The sequence below is a fragment of the Chenopodium album genome, chromosome 2, assembly GCF_948465745.1.
Source record: "Chenopodium album chromosome 2, dcCheAlbu1.1, whole genome shotgun sequence".
Lineage (NCBI taxonomy): Eukaryota > Viridiplantae > Streptophyta > Magnoliopsida > Caryophyllales > Amaranthaceae > Chenopodium > Chenopodium album.
The window spans coordinates 78,223,351-78,240,716 of record NC_137835.1 but is presented as its reverse complement, the minus strand read 5'-3'; the positions used below and the strand labels follow the sequence as shown (position 1 = coordinate 78,240,716).

Sequence of the window (17,366 nt, the reverse complement as noted above, 5' to 3'; positions counted from 1 at the left end):
TATAGGGTATGCAAAAAAGTATAGAGAGAAAGTAATTAAAGTACATGGGAAAGTTAAATTTACATGAGAAAGTTAAATTTGCACAAATATTTTTGCAAATGTTAGAAAAATTTGGTAAAAAAAATAATATTAATGATACTTGAAAAAAGCAAAAGTAAAAAAGCAAATGTGACTAACATTTTGAGTCACAAAAAATGGCAAAAGTGACTATCAATCGGGGACGGAGAGAGTAATAAGTATAGATAGATATAAAGTATAGATATAAATATAGATATAGATATAAACGAAATGTTTGTAGGAGATATAACACTCGTTAGACTAGATATGTTGTGTGGTGTCGATTGACTCATTTAATCAAATATATCTACGGAGACCCCTTGACACTAGCCCACTTTTGATAGTCATTTATGCCTTTTTATGTTAGACTAGATATATTGTGACACTCGTTAGACTAGATATGTTGTGACATGTCATGTTATTTTGTTATATTAAAATTTTATAAATAAATTTAGCCTCATTCAAAAAATATAGTCCCTTCGTCCCCTTTTGATAGTCATTTATGTCATTTTTGGTGACCAAAAATGTTAGTCACATTTGTTTTTTTTTCAAGTACCATTAATATTTTTGTTACCAAAATTCTCTCTCATTTGAAAAAATATTTGTGCAAATTTAACTTTTCCATGTAAATTTTACTTTCCCACGTACTTTAATTACTTTTTCTCTCTACTTTTTTTGTATACCCAATGTAAATTTACTTTTTCAATGTACTTTTGCTACTTTTTATTTATGTTTATTAATTCCCGTAATTTTCTACTAAAAGTGACTATCAAAAGGGGACGGAGGGAGTAATCATTATTGATACATAAAATTGGTCATCATTTTTCTTAACACTAGTGAGCTGACTCGTATTGGGTTCTCAACACTAACTCGAATTGTTCGTGCTTAAAAAACAAGTATAGGTCGTAAACCCTTGACAATAATTTGTGTTTGTGTTTGGTTCATGTCATTATGTCATATCTTATGTGATAGATAGGTTGTAAAAAACATGGTGATTGAACTATTGTAGGGGTGTAAATGAGTCGAGCCAAGCCGAATACTATTTTGTTCATGTTCAAGTTTATTTAACTTGAGCTCGTTCAGTACACGATCTTGTTGAGCTAAAAAAATATGTTCAAGCTCGACTCATTTAGTACAATATTATATGTTCAAGCAAATATGTCATTGATTAATAGGTATGCGGTTCAAGTCAACACCAATCAACGCCTAACCTAGTATTGTTATCAAACGTTGCACAATTCATACAAGCAAGAACATATAATCAGTACCATAATACATTAATACTACGTTATTTCATGATGTCTAGCCTCAATTAATTAATGTGCCTCTAGCTTGCTAGTAAAATTATTATTTTTTTTAATTTTATTTTTTAATTTCCTTCTTTGGTACAAATGTTAGATAGTACGAGTACCAATAAACGAGCATTGTATACTACGTATGTAATTTTATATACGCATGTAACATAATTTTATGTTCGCTTTCCCTCCTACTAGCCCATATGATAAATCAAATTGAAGCGAACATAAATGAATAAGCACTTTGATGCCATATGTAATTTTATATACGTATGTCAATCAATCAATCAATCAATCAAAGCCTTAATCCCAAAAGTGGGGTCGGCTAACATGAACCAAATTTGATTATTCCGTGTAGTCATCAACATAAATCTTTCTCCTCCATCCCTTACGATCCAAAACTTCATCCTCACGTAAATCCATGCACTTCATATCCTTCCTCACTCCTTCCAACCAAGTCATCTTTGGTCTCCCTCTTCCTCGTTTAATCCCTCCATGGTCCCACTCTTCCACTCTTCGCACCGGTGCACCCTCGGGTCTCCGTCTTACATGTCCAAACCAACGCAGACGATTTTCCCTTAATTTATCTACAATGCCCGCCACACCTACTTTCTTGCGAATAACCTCATTTCTGATTCTATCTCTTAAAGTGTTTCCACACATCCACCTTAACATGCGCATTTCCGTAACCTCCATCTTTTTAATATGCTCTTTCTTAGAAGCCCAACATTCTGTACCATAGAGCAACACTGGTCTTATGGCAGTCCTGTAGAATTTTCCCTTCAACTTTAAGGGAATGCTGCGGTCGCATAGCACTCCCGTGGCCGCTCTCCATTTAAGCCACCCTGACTTAATCCTGTGGGTCACGTCTTGATCAATGTCACCATTCTTCTGGATGATCGACCCTAGGTACTTAAAACATTCACTCATGGTCAAATCCTTTCCATCCAAACTCACCACTTCATTGCTTGTCCCCCTCTGAGTGCCAAAACGACATACCAAATATTCAGTCTTACTCCGACTTAGCTTAAACCCTCTAGATTCCAACCTTTGCCTCCATTGCTCCAACTTGACATTAACCCCATCCTTAGTCTCATCCACCAAAACGATATCATCTGCGAACAGCATACACCATGGAACCTCATCTTGAATTGGTCTAGTTAATTCGTCTAGAACCGTTGCAAAAAGAAAAGGGCTTAATGCAGACCCTTGATGCAATCCGATTGTAATAGGGAAATCTTTTGTCAACCCTCCGCATGTCCTCACATTTGTTGACACATCCCGATACATATCCTTAACTAGGTCTACATACCTTCGTGGGATACCTTTCTTCAACATTGCCCACCAAAGTATCTCTCTTGGCACCTTGTCATATGCCTTCTCTAAATCAATAAAGACCATATGAAGATCTTTCTTCTTTACCCTATAAAACTCCATCATTTGTCTTATCAAATGGATTGCCTCCATAGTAGATCTCCCAGGCATAAAACCAAATTGGTTATCTGAAATGCTTGTGCATGCCCTCAACCTTTGTTCAATCACCCTTTCCCACAACTTCATAGTATGGCTCATAAGCTTAATTCCTCGATAGTTAGAACAATCTTGAGCATCTCCTTTGTTTTTATAAACCGGGACCAAGGTGCTCTTCCTCCAATCTTGTGGGATCCTTGTAGCCGTCCATATCTTGTTGAAAAGGTTTGTTAACCAATCAATACCAATCTTACCCAAACACCTCCACACCTCTATCGGTACCCCATCAGGGCCAACCGCCTTCTTAGGTTTCATCTTCCTCAGTGCAATCTCCACCTCTACTCTCCTAATCCTTCGCACATACTCCATGTTGATTTCTTCATCACTCATAGAGGTATCTCCTATCACAACTCCATTACTTCCATTAAATAATTCATCGAAGTACCCCTTCCACCTGTCCTTGATGCCCTCCTCTTGCACTAGGACCATTTGGTTCTTATCTTTGACACACTTCACCATGCCAATATCCTTCCTTGCCTCTTGTCTTCTCTTTGCCATCTTATAAATGATCCTTTCTCCCTCCTTGGAATCAAGCTTTTCATAAACCTCCTGATATGCCTTTTCTTTTGCTTGGCGAACAGCTGCCTTTGCCTTACTCTTAGCCTCCTTATACGCTGCAAAGGTTTCATCACTCCTACATTTTCCTAAGGCTTGATAGCATTCCCTTTTTTGCTTAATTACTGCTTTCACCTCTTCATTCCACCACGAAGTATCTCTCTGTACCGAAGTTCTTCCCCTTACTTCCCCTAAGACCTCTTTGGCCACTCTTAGGAAACAGTTCTGCATTCGTAACCAGGTCATGTCCGGATCCACCTCTCCATCCCAATCCGCTTCTTCAATTACCTTTTCTGTAAAAACCTTAGCTTTTGCATCCCTTAGGGTCCACCATCTTATCCTTGGTTCTTCTTGTCTAACTTTTTTCTTCGCCTTCTCTTTCAGACGAATAGTCATTACCAATAGCCGGTGTTGGGTGACCACACTCTCCCCTGGGATAACCTTACAGTTTATGCAACTTTGTCTATCTATGCTCCTTGTGAGCAGGAAGTCTATTTGAGTTGCATTTGCTCCATTCCGAAAAGTTATCAAGTGTGAATCCCTCTTCTTAAACCAAGTATTAGCCAAAATTAAATCATATGATTGGGCAAAATCCATAATAGCTTCACCACCGGCGTCCCTCTGCCCATACCCAAAGCCTCCATGGACACTCTCATAGCCATCTCGGCTCGCCCCAACGTGCCCATTTAGATCCCCTCCAATATATAACTTCTCTGAGTGGTGGACACCCTGCACCACCTCGTCTAGGTCCTCCCAAAATTGTCGTTTCTCTTCTGCATCTAAACCCACTTGGGGAGCATAAGCACTGATAACATTCACAATCTCCTTGCCACATAGCAACTTCAGCCTTATCAACCTATCGTTCTTCCGATAGACCTCGATCACCTCTTTTGCCAACCTCTCATCGAGAACCACACCAACTCCGTTCCTAGCTCCACCATTCCTTGTTCTGTGGCTCGTTTCTTGCCCAACATACCATACCTTATACCCCAAAACCAAGCCTCGAGCTCCTTCTCCTGTCCATCTTGTCTCTTGGAGGCACATGATGTTCACGCGTCGTCTTTTCATTACTTCTACCAATTCTGCTGATTTTCCCGTAAGAGACCCCACATTCCAAGAACCAATCCGCAAACTAAATTCTTTTCTCCCACGCTCCCTCCTGATCCCAACTCCAAGTCCTTGATTATTTGACACCACAATTGGGCAATATGGCGCGTCGCTTCTGGGCGACGACCTAGCAACCCTTACATACTTATCACTGCACCCGGGTCTGGGAAGTGCAGCGCGTCGCTCAGTAGGGAACGCCCCAATGGCACGCCCTTGCTCATTTGACACCACACTCGGGCAATGTGGCGCGTCGCTTCTGGGCGACGACCTAGCAACCCTTGCATACTTATCACTACACCCGGGTCTAGGAAGTGCAGCGCGTCGCTGAGTAGGGAACGCCCCCACGAAAATATCTGTTTGGCTCATGTCATGGGATGTGACGAAGTTTTATACTGGCTGTCACTGGCCTACCGTAACCCTCCTCCTTTATCCAGGCTTGGGACTGGCAGCGGGAAACCCACTGGCGGAGTTTTTATATACGTATGTAACGTGATTTTATTTATATATGGAAATAAAAGGACATATTATGCACAAAAATATTATTAACGAGTACTGTATAAATCAATGATTATATCATTTAAGAAGCTCTTCTTTGCGACCAGCATCCTCCAACTCTCGCAAGCCACCAACTTTTTGTTCAATTTCTTCGATTAGCTCCTCGCGCCATAAAGCCGCTCTTGCAGATTCTTCTATGTCTTCTTGCTGCATTATCATGTTTTCAAACATTATTAACAAAGTGGGTTTTGTGTGCCGCTAGTCACACCACGTGAATACTTGTAAAAGAACAAAATAACCTCTATAACACTGATCCAGTAATCCCTATAAAATTAAACAAGTAACTCCTTAATACACTAACGAAGTAACCCTTATGATAATTGGTCACACAATGTGTCCAACCACATATGACTTTGTGTTATTAACATGCATGCCAACAATTCATTACATGATAGATGTGGTTTGTGGTTGTTACATGATAGTTTTATGTGGTTTAATCCTACAATCATTTTAAACATGTTATTTTTTAAAAATACAATTTATGGTCTAATACGGTTTATAGTTGAGGCTTAAAGGCTTAAACCACATTCAAATATTCAATGCCGCAATTTTTTTGGCCAAGTATGATTTCTATTTATTTGTCGCACCTATAACGTTGCAAAATTCTATTTCGCCAAAATTTAAACTATACCACAATTTTCAATTCAAAATTTGCAAATTGCACGAAATCATTAAAAAGGGTTCAACTTGCAATTTGATGTCGCTGGAGTATTGGACCAAATAATTTAATAGGAAGTAATAATAATATGAATTGAGCTTTTTTTTTTTTTTTTTTTTTTTCCCCAATTGAGGGTAGAAGGCAAAAGGAAAACAAATTGCAGAACACAAATTCTTATATGTGGCAAGTCACATACTCACATGGTATGGTCACTTTACATATAAGATAATTAATTAAGTAATAGGAGGTCGCAATGATGAGCAAATGGGGTTACCTTGACATATATGGGTTACTTAAATAAGAAAAAAGGGTTGCTCTCTCACATAAGTGGAATAATTCTTTCATTATTCAAAACAAAAAAATAGGGTTTACTTGTTTCTAAACTGGTTGATATTACTCTTATAATGAATTGGAGTTATTTAGATGGACAAAATAAGGTTACTCTTGTGAATAAATGGGGTATTTTATACTTCCTCCGTTTCTATTTAGTTGACGCATTTGATTTAGGCACACATATTAAGGAGAGGAGAGAGAGTGAGAGAGAATGAAAAAGCAAGTGGGGTAGCTTGTAAATACAAGGTAAAAAAATTACCCCTAAAGGAAACATGTTAACTAAAAAAACTTCCTAAAAAGGAATACGTGTCAACTAAAAAGAAACAGAGGTAGTATATAAATTAAAGATTATTTTTATAAGCCAATGCGGCCACACCGTGTAGCTAACCACATACAAGACTTAGGGCATGTTCTCATACGATTATTTTCAGTTTAGTTCAGTTCAGCTCTAATAAGTTCAGTTCAGTTCACTTCGGCTCTAATAAGTTCAGTTCAGCTTCTAATTTCCTTCTCTTATAAAATATTCATTTCAGATTAGTTCAGTTCAGTTCAGCTCAGTTCAGCTCAGCTCTAATAAGTTCAATTCAGTTTAGTTCAGTCAATGAGAATAGACCCTTACTGATTTTAAAAATAAACTTTACTAGCCTATCAAAGAGGCACAAGGCGTCAAGGCGTGGAAAAGCAACACCTTGAGCATCCTCGCTAAGAATCCTACGAAGCTCCGAAGGAGCACTACCTAGAATATGAAGATTAGAAGTATGAGCCGCCCCTTGAATAGAAAGCCAGTTAGCCTGCTATCCTCACGGAGAGCATGAATGTGCTTATATTTTAAAACCTTATAAACTTTAAAATAATTGAGTAGAAAACAACCTTAATTTGAAGGATTGAGAAAATAAATCAGACTAATGAAGTACTCCGTTCTAAGTTATTCTTTCAATGTGTATGCTGTACTGTATAGTCAATTACTAAGTTATTCCAAGAACCTAGCTAAAACATGGTAATGGATAATAATAATTTTTAAAAAATGGAAATGAGAATATATAATGTTACCTTCTCATACACCCAATGCCCCGTTCCATCGCCTCCATCTCCTCTGTATTGCTCTGAATCATAGTATGGATCCTGCACAACACGTCAGTCCACAACTCCACATGATCATTATTAACAAACAATAAGTGGTGTAAATAGGCATCTATGTAGAACGATCCCCATTTTCATACGTCGAATAGAACATGACCTAAGCTTTAAATGTTACGAGTAATATATGAAAATTGATTTTAGCACCCCCTTATGTGAGAAGAGCATGGAAAATTGTGCTCTCACATAGAGGTGTGTACCAAAATCATTTCCCAATATAGCTAACTTTGATTTATTTCGTATCATTATTACACCTAAAACCTAAACATTAGAGTAAAATTGCCTAAGGAATAAAGAAATATAGAAAGTACTTACTTTAGTAGCTCCAAAGAAACAACATCCCCAACAAGTGAACATGACATAAAAAGTGTCTAGCATCCAAAACAAAATTCAAACATTATGTTATTAGAAATATGAAAATTAGATTATGTTAACATTGAGCAAGAGTATATAACATCAAAATTAAAAAATTAATTGAGCAAGTAAATTATATGTATAAAGTATAAACTAAAGTACTTACAAACATTTTTGATGGCATTATCACTTAAGTGCCAAATTGATTTGTGAGTTATGAGGTCTCTTTGTCCTTCAGCCTGCTGAACTAAAACTGCCATTAAAGGCAAGTCTGGCAAAGCATTTACTTTACCAACATAGCCTCTTCCACTTTTTTCAACCTTATTAATTCAAATTGACATATACTTAATATGCAAATAATTAGATTAATTTATAATCAAATATATAACATTAAAGTTCAAATCTTTATACAAGTATACATAAATTGATATCTATAATTACCTGGTGACATAGCCCATTGCCAAATTTGGAGATTGAACATTGTTTAAGCTGCAAATTAAACATGAATAGGTGTTAATTAATGATGGTAATTAAGAGTAATTTTACAAAGAGGGTGATGATATGATTAAATTACCAGCAATCTAGAAGAATTATTGTTAATTGTGTTTGAATTTAGTGGGTGGGGTGAAGAACAGTTAAGAGATATGGGCTTGGATAAGGTGAAACTCATGACAGCCTCTACCATTTTTTTCAGAAATAATTAAGATGTTTATTACTTTGGTGTTGAAATGTGTAACACTTTTCTTTTCTTTTTTTTTTTTTTTTTTTCATGGGATGGAATTGGATAAGGCAACCTCTTCCACTCATGTTTCATTGTCTCTCTTCTTCTTGGAGGGTAATTTAAGTTAAAATAAAAGATTATGTTAAGACCCTAGCTTTTTAAAAAAAAAATTATTTTTATTTTTAATTTTTTATTTTATTTATATGAATTTTCTCTAATGATCTTAAGGGTTTGTTCTTAATGATTAAATTGAGTTGAACTGAACTTATTAGAGCTGAACTGAAATGAACTAAATATTTTATGAAAGAAGGAAATTAAGAACTGAACTGAATTGAAATGAACTGATGAACTTATTGGAGATTAACTGAACTTAAAATAATCTGAAGAGAACATACCCTAATTCATCCTAAACGATCCAAATTATTTTTCACATAAGAAATTATATAATTTTAGTTATACAAAAAGTAAGACTATTTTTTTGCCCTTAAATGGGAAGATGAGTAGAAAATGTCAAGGCATGTAATATACATGTACATTTAAATGTTCATCGTTTCTATGTACATGTTTGGTTGACTCTTATGATCGACACGTTTACAAGACAAATTAATAAATGGTCATAATGTGTATCAGATTTACAACGTTTTCTCTCTTTATTCTTTAATGGGATAATAAGGTTAGCTAGTTATAAAAGTCAATGAATTCCACTAACCATTAAATCAACGTACAAGGCTATTTAGTTTATACACGATACATAATTCTAAGAGCATTTGAAATAATTTATAGGGAGTACGAAGTACGGAGGGATTATAAGGTTACTTTTTTTTTTTTTTTTTTTTGGCAAAAGGATGTTTTGGAAAATTGGCTCCAACATTACTAATACAACTTCCCCCAAAATTAGAAACAAGAAAGGAGGATATATTTATTGAGAAACTTAAAGATTGTAATAAAAAAAAACACAGTGATATTAACAAATGGCCCATTAGCTCAGCTGGTTAGAGCGTCGTGCTAATAACGCGAAGGTCGCAGGTTCGATCCCTGCATGGGCCAAAATTTTTGTTTTCAATAATCCTTTTTCTATTTTTGGCAATTAAATATAAAAAAAAAAAAAAGAAAAGAAAAAAACCAAGTTTCCCAGAAATAGTGGCGTATTTTAGCAGAAGACTTGTAAATTGTAATGGTTCCGTTAACCGCAAAGTTCACGCCATCACAAAGAATTTCCAACTACCAAAATTCACCTAATTTAGTAATTTAATTTTCCTGTAAAACCAATTTTTTCTAATAAACTCCATTCCTTTCAATATTTCATTATAAAGCTTCAATTTTTGAAGAAATAGTTTCGATTTTTAATCCAAAGCTTCGATTTTTAATCCAAAGCAAGTTTCCATTTTTGAAGAAAATTGTTGCAAAAAAAATGGATTTATTTGATTTAGAAAAGAACTTTGCATTTTATGCTGCATATCATAGCAACCCAGTTAATATCTTTATTCATATGCTATTTGTTTGGCCAATTTTTTATACTGGGCTTATGCTACTATACTTTGTACCCATGTTGTTTTTCCCTAATTTTGCACTATTTTTCACTATAATATATGCTGTATTTTATGTGGGTATGGAAAAAAAAGCAGGGTTTTTGGCTGCTATTCTCTGTTTCCTCTGTTGGATTGGAGCTTCTGCTTGTTCTACTCAGCTAGGGTTTTCTTTGACTTGGAAGGTAATCTTTCAGATTAATTCTTCTTTTTATTAATGTTGGTTGAATTTGTTGAGGCTATTTACAGTAATCTTGGTTTAGGTAGTGATTTGTGAGTTATTATTGCTAATTGATGGACATGATGGTTTACATTGGGTTGATTTTTCTGTGTTTTTCTGGTAAATGATGATTGTTGATGGGCTTCTGTTACTGTAAGCTACTCCGGCTTGGGTACTCGTGTCGGACATGGGTACATTTATTTTGTGAATATTTTCCCTAGGTTTGGCCCTAAATGAAATGTGAAATATGTATAACCATGTCATGACTCATGAGTGTCGAGAATTTGACATGAGTACTTCTATCACATAGGTTGTTAGTGCTGCTACTGTAATGATCTATCGCCTTTGGGTTGTGAACCTAGGGTTTTATGTTTATAGTGGTTTAAGGCTGAATTCAAAGTAGGGCTTCATTAATAGACTATGGTTTTTAGGCTACTTGTGTTTTCTTATGGTGGGAATAGGTTTGTAAATATCTCGACCTCTCATGTTGTAACTATGGTTTGTAGGCCACTGGTGTTTCTATTGATGGGACTAGGTTTTGTAACACTGTGTTTGGAACTTTGGATAGAGAGAAACTGGTGTTTCTATTGATGGGACTAGGTTTTGTAACACTGTGTTTGGAACTTTGGATAGAGAAAAATGGAGGCAAACGGAAGAGAAGAGAAATGGAGGCAACGGAAGAGAAGAGAAATGGAGGCAACGGAAGAGAAGAGAAAAGGAGAGATGTATCATCCTTTGGAAATCTAATGCAAGGAGGGAAGGGGAGGGAATTGGGAGGATCCATTTTGAGGGCAATGTCATTAAACAAGTTTATATAATTTTGATGATGAAAACTCTTCTTATTAATGCAAAAACGCACTAATAGAAAGGGTGGTTTTCTCTTCTTTAGATGTGTCAATCTCATGCGTATCTATATGGTTAAGGATCAACATCCCCAAGTTATTATTTCCTTGCATTTTTGGCATGTTGTCTGTAGGTTATTTTGAGGGGGTTCACATACATAGTTGCATTCCTAAGATTCTCAACGTTATTGAGACTTGTAATGCTGAAGATATTGAATCATTATGGAGAACTTAATGTGGTATGCATTGAGCTTTTGGAGAATAAGTTGGTCTTTAACCCACACTGAATACCAAATTCATAAACATAACCGCCATCCTCATTTTTTTTATAGGGACAAAAAGCACCATTGTGGACTTGTAATTGTAGTAGCTTTGCATGATTCCTGATTTTTGTTCTTTCCCGAGAGTTGAAAAGCAATGGTATTAACCAAAAGACATATAACTTGGGAACAACAAAGAATCGTGTAGAAGTAACTTGGAAATGTATGAGCTATTCAATCACTGAACACCTAATCTGAAAGAACTAACTTATTTCTTAACATGGATCCTTGAACTCCTCAACTCTATGAAAAGGGCAATGTCTTTCGTGCATTGCATCACGCCAATAAATTTGTGTGATTGATCCATGTTGGGGAAAAACAAATTCATAGGTCCCATCCATTATTCTACATAGTTTTGGGTAACCCTCAATGCCAACATTATAAAGATACACTCTTTTTGATATATTTGTGATCTTGTTTGGTTTTGTTTGATGGTGCACATTCCTTCCTATTCATCCTGTTTAGTACTCGAGGTAGGTTATAATGCTATATAGAGCATCCCATGTGCCAAAGCTTTCTTAGGCAACACAGACGTGTTTTGACTAAACACTATTAAAGTTCTTTATTGCCAATTTTCTTTTCCTTTGCATATATTATAATCCCTTATTCCCTTTGTGAATTGTGATAGTTGCAAAACAGAGGATATCTCATGTGATGGTTGTAGTCTTGCAGTGTGGAATAAGTTTGTTCCTATGGACATTTTTACTTTGCCTAGTGGCATTCCTAGCTTCTTGATTGTTTGTCATCGACTTGTGAATTATTAGCGTAGACCCAAAAAAACAGGGGGTAAATAAAAAAAGAGTTTTCAGTGCAAGGGAGCAGAGTCTGCAAACAAATTATTTTTTTGTTTCTATTTGATAATAGTATTGAAGTTAATGCCGCTAGTTTTGAATATCTTAATGAATATATAACATAATTTTAGAATGCTAGTAAGATGACCTTTGAACTTTTTGTGGCATACAACTTTGAATATTGTAACTTTCGTTAATCTTACTCTTCCTATGATCAATGAATAGCTTTATATCGAAGCTTTATATTGACCTACAACTTGTGCTGTCACATGTTTTCTTGTTATTATTAAGGGGTTTTATTATTTTTAATTTCACTCATCTGTTCTAAATGGAACTGATCTCAACATTTTGTGACTTATTTTGATTTTAATCTTAGTATGAAAGAGATCAATGTATAACCACATACCAGTGAAGTTGCATATTGACCTAGTTGTGCCATGACTGCCATCACAAATTATCTTCTTATTGTTAGGGTGTGTTCTTGCCACCTAAGTTCACTCTTCTGAACTTATTGGAACTAACCTGAGCATTTTGTAGTAGTGAATAGGATTTGAGTAGCCTATATTGGAACTTATTTGAGCTTATCTCAACTTCACGAAACTTGTTTAAACTCGTTTGAACTTATCTTAATTTTTTTTACCTCTAATGAATATATTAAGGCAAGAATAGACGTTTGATGTACGTCTATACTATAAATGGCCGTGATCCTATTTACACCAAACTTGCACGTCATCTTCTGGAATTACACTATTGTATAACACATATTTTTCCTTGCCGCTTTGATGTATCTTTTACTCCTTTGCATCCATCTGCATAGCTGCATTATCACTTTGCACGGACAGGATTTTTCTTGAAGTATGTCAAGCGTCAAACAGACCTATGCTTCCTTATAAGTTTTTCTGTACATTGTTAGTGTCGCAGGTACACTGAAAATACTGTTATACTTGACCTGAGTACCGGTGTTTCTTTTATTTTGATAGCACAAACAATGTCCATGTTCTGATTCTCATCCAAAACCTTTTTCATTAAAAGGGGTTAGCTTAAATTAATGTTTCTTGCTCCTTGGGATTTAGCATTTTAGCGTTCTTTGTTCACCTTGGCAGGTTGTTTTGGTAGCTCAATTGGTTTGTTGGACTGCACAGTTCCTTGGTCATGGAGTCTTTGAGGTGATCATCTCGGATATCCTGATTAGATTCTGATCAAACTATTGCTGCTTAACAATCGTGTTTTCATTTTTGACAGAAACGAGCACCTGCTCTTCTGGATAATCTCGTACAAGCCTTCTTGATGGCTCCTTTCTTTGTGTTACTTGAGGTGAGCATTCATAAAAAAACCCTTTTAATTTGTGTTTCAAAATATTAAGAAAGAAAATGATAGCTCACTCCCCTCCCCTTACCTCCTTTCTCCTTGCGTCATTTTTCCTAACCTCCATTAACCTCCTTTCTCCTTACGTCACTTTTCCTCTTGCTTCCGACTCCATTAACTGTGAACCAAATTTGCTGTTAATCTGTAGGACTGTTTTAGCTCACATGTTGTGAATATTCTTTGTAGTACTAGTGGATAAGTTGATTTACCTTGTAAAAGATCTGGCATACAATGAACTAAAATATTATATTTATCTCACAGGCCCTTCATCATTTCTTCGGGTATGAACCATATCCAGGATTTTTCGACAAGGTGAAAGTTATGGTGGATGCTGAAATTAAAGAATGGCAAGAGAAGAAACATAAGAAATCATCTTAACGGTTATGAGTATATACAATGATCAGTGATTGTCTTTTATACAAGAATGTATATTCTAGTTGTCCTGAAAATAAATAAGTGGCTAGAAAATGTAAAGTATTGAAATCTGAGAGTTTGAAACACTAATTTTATTTGCTGCAATCAAGACACTGTTAACCTGATTAAGTGAATATGACTATATGAGTACTATGTACTACTTTTACTTGATTAATTTATTTCCTAATTCATGATTAGAAAAATTGTTCACTTTTTGTTCTTTACTAAAGTTCAGTTAAAATGGCAATACTACACTACAAACAAAAATTGGATTAACCTTATTAAGACGTGTTCAGAAATTCTTGTTCTACTTCACTACACTACAAACAAAAATTGGATTAACCTTATTAAAATGGCAATACTACACTACAAACTAATATTTAACGGAGGTAGTAGATGATATATTTAAGTAAATACTAGTAAATAGTAGTTGCTAATGACTACACCCCCCTCTAGGTAAAACTACCTAAACCCCCCTCACTAAATTACTACTACCTCCGTTACATATTATGTGCAACGATTAGACATTTTTCCTCTCTACTTTATGTCAAATCGTTGCAAATAATATGTTACGGAGGTAGTATATAGCCCTTACCCTCCCCACTAAAAGACACACTACAACCCCTCCCCACTAATTGCACAGTACATTTAAAATTAAAAAAAAAAAATCAAAATTTTTCTCTCTCTACAACCTTCTTCTTCGTTAATTTCTCTAAACTTTATCTCTCATCAAAACCAAAAAATTTGAACAATATCACTCTGAATTTAGGGCCTGTTCTCATACGTTGAAATTCAGTTCAGTTCAGCTCCTAATTTCCTTCTCTTATTAAATATTCATTTCAGTTCAGTCAGCTGAGTTCAGTTCAGCTGAGTTCAGTCAATGAGAATAGACCCTTACTCCAAAATACTACAAATGTCTAACATTCGTGAAGAAAATTTTCAATTGCAACAATATTTTGAGAAAAGTACCAATTTTTGTGTATATATAAACCCTAGTTTTTCAATTTTAATTTGCGATTATATGTTCTTAAACATAAGCTGCTGTGAATACACTTATTTTTATGCAAAAACGGATAAAATCTACTATGTTTTGTGCTATATTCCAATTTTTCAATTTTTAGTTTACAAATTTTGCATTACATATGTAAAAATCATAAGGAATTATGAAATTGTTTGCCATTGAAAATGATTATAGAGTATAATTATGTTAATTTTCTGAATTAGTTGAGTTTCGTAGAATTACTAACAAGATTTAAATTATTTCATTTTGAAAATGACTTTTCGGTAAATGTTCATTTTCGTTTAATAGATGTTCATTATGATATTAGTATATGTTCATTATGATATTAGTATATGTTCATTTACATTCTTACTTTAGATCTACTATGGCTCATTCTTAATTAAGAAAAGATTACCAAAGTTTTGTTTATGATCTTTACATATTGATGAATGTGTTTACTGGTATTTAAACAAATGTTTATTTGAATGTAAATACGTACATGTTTAATCTCGTATTGAAAATATGCACATAGACTATAATAATACATGTTTAACTTCATATTATTATATGCTCATGAGCGTCATTTAAATATTATATTATATACATTTTAACTCTAATATCGATAGATGTTTATTCGAACTTGATATATAGATGTTTGGATATGTGTATATTCACACATATATTAATGTATGTTCATTCACATGTTAAAAGATGTTCAAAAATAAATCACATATTGTTCATTCATCATAAACCTCTGATGATTCTATTTAAATATATAATTTAATCTTATGTTATTTTGACATATTGAATTATTATTATTATTAATGGTCATTTACATTTATAGATATTCATTTGATTTTTTTTTTATATATGTTCTTTTTCATATTAATAAATGTTCATTTAAAAGTTAATACATGTTCATTTATCATTCAATAAATTTTCATTTATATTTTATACGTTTTCATTTTCATATTGAAATATTTTTATATATTTATAGCTTGTGCATTTCTGAATTTGTAATTATTATTAATACGTAAATGTTCAATTTTGAATCCTTAGATTTAATGTACTTTTGTTTGGAATGTGTTGATATAATATTTTTTTAAAAAAACTTGATTGATCTCTTACTATATAGGATAATCAAGTAAAGAAGTTGATGGCGACAAATATCTTGTGCTCATATTATATATTTCATGGAAAACACACATATATATATTAGAGGTGCAACAAGGAGGATATACATATATACACTTTATTTTACCAAATGTAACAAAGAATGTTCATTTAACAAGACACATATGTACATTTGGTTCACTTTCATGTTTATGAAACAATTATTACATGTAATAGTATAGTTATATAGAAATGCGTTATTATTGTAATCAAATTAAATTTATTTTATATTGGAAATTATTTTTTACAACGTTTTATTTAAATAAGTAGAATTCTAAGATGTATGTATTTGTATACATCTTACTATGATACTAACATATAGCTCTTGAAATGAACATTTGACAATACAAAAATGAACATTTGTTGAAACACGAATAAACAAAAATGAACATTAGATGATGCAATACTTCTTATAATAAAAATGATTTGAATACAGTAATTCTTATAAATAATTTTCTCTCATTTTTATTTATAGAAAATTCTTAAAATTCATTCAGAAAATATATTAATTTGAACAAAAATACCTTGTTATAAAAATGAATATCTAAATGATACATAAATGAACATCTACCAATACAAAAATGAAGTTATAAAAATTTGCATGAAATTCATTAATGAAAAGGGGCGGGGGCAGGACACGCGCGGAGGGTTGGGGGGTGCAGGTAGTGTTCCCTACTGTGGGGTGTATGAAATAATTTGTAAGTAAATAGGGTTTTAGACTTTGAATTGAGTTATATGGGCCCAAGTTGATATGTTCAATGAATGGGCTGTTCTAGGGCGATCAAGTTGGGCCTTTTTCTTCGTTTTGCTGCTTTTCTCCCTTGAGTAAATCCAATTGTTGAAAGGTTATCAAATCCTTTTTTTTTTTAGTATGTGATGAATGATATTATTTTTTATTTTTTTTTTGGTGAAGATGTGATGAATGATATTATTTTTATTTATTTTTTGGTGAAGATGTGATGAATGATATGAGTGTTGGTCACACTCTTCACATGGTATGCCCAGAGAGAGCAAGGTTGATCTACGAGGAGGAACAAGCTGCTATTGCTGCCATATGTGCAGCATGATCTCACTACTATTTTCTACTTACCAAACTCTACTTATATTCATAGTATTATCTTATTTTTATTTGCTTTTCGGCTAGGTACTGTTTGTTGGTTTAAGTATTGGTCCTCTGATTTTGTTTATATCTTGAGGCCGATTATAGTTCTTAGTATTATTGCCTCTAATTTTGTTAACGGTGCGAGGCTTTTTGTTTGTATTGTAAAACCTTTTACTTAATATATATATCGTCGTTTATGTGTAAAAAAAAAAGATATTATGATACTACCTATTTTTATTGTTGACATATTCCTTTTTGAAAAGTTTATTTTAAATTGACTTGACTACAAACTTCATTAAATATGCTAAACA

The 17,366-nt window shown here is 33.9% G+C and overlaps 2 protein-coding genes and 1 non-coding gene across 3 annotated transcripts; 2 read left to right on the top strand and 1 right to left on the bottom strand.

Moving 5' to 3' along the window:
- Window positions 1–5,013: 5,013 nt before the first annotated feature.
- LOC145601589 (photosynthetic NDH subunit of subcomplex B 4, chloroplastic-like) lies at window positions 5,014–8,348 on the bottom strand. The gene is made up of 6 exons (XM_081657637.1): window positions 8,156–8,348; window positions 8,023–8,070; window positions 7,748–7,901; window positions 7,543–7,598; window positions 7,141–7,212; window positions 5,014–5,246 (listed from the first exon to the last, which is right to left on the bottom strand). Exons 1-6 carry the CDS (start codon window positions 8,264–8,266, stop codon window positions 5,118–5,120), a joined length of 570 nt encoding a protein of 189 aa, XP_081513763.1. The 5' UTR covers window positions 8,267–8,348; the 3' UTR covers window positions 5,014–5,117.
- A 927-nt stretch (window positions 8,349–9,275) lies between these two features.
- Window positions 9,276–9,349, top strand: TRNAI-AAU (transfer RNA isoleucine (anticodon AAU)). The gene has a single exon. It is a non-coding gene; the product is annotated as a tRNA-Ile (tRNA).
- A 103-nt stretch (window positions 9,350–9,452) lies between these two features.
- LOC145601581 (2-hydroxy-palmitic acid dioxygenase MPO1-like) lies at window positions 9,453–13,983 on the top strand. Its single transcript, XM_081657625.1, has 4 exons — window positions 9,453–10,013; window positions 13,105–13,167; window positions 13,244–13,315; window positions 13,628–13,983. The coding sequence occupies exons 1-4, from the start codon at window positions 9,714–9,716 to the stop codon at window positions 13,742–13,744; spliced, it is 552 nt and encodes a 183-aa protein (XP_081513751.1). The 5' UTR covers window positions 9,453–9,713; the 3' UTR covers window positions 13,745–13,983.
- Window positions 13,984–17,366: the final 3,383 nt, after the last annotated feature.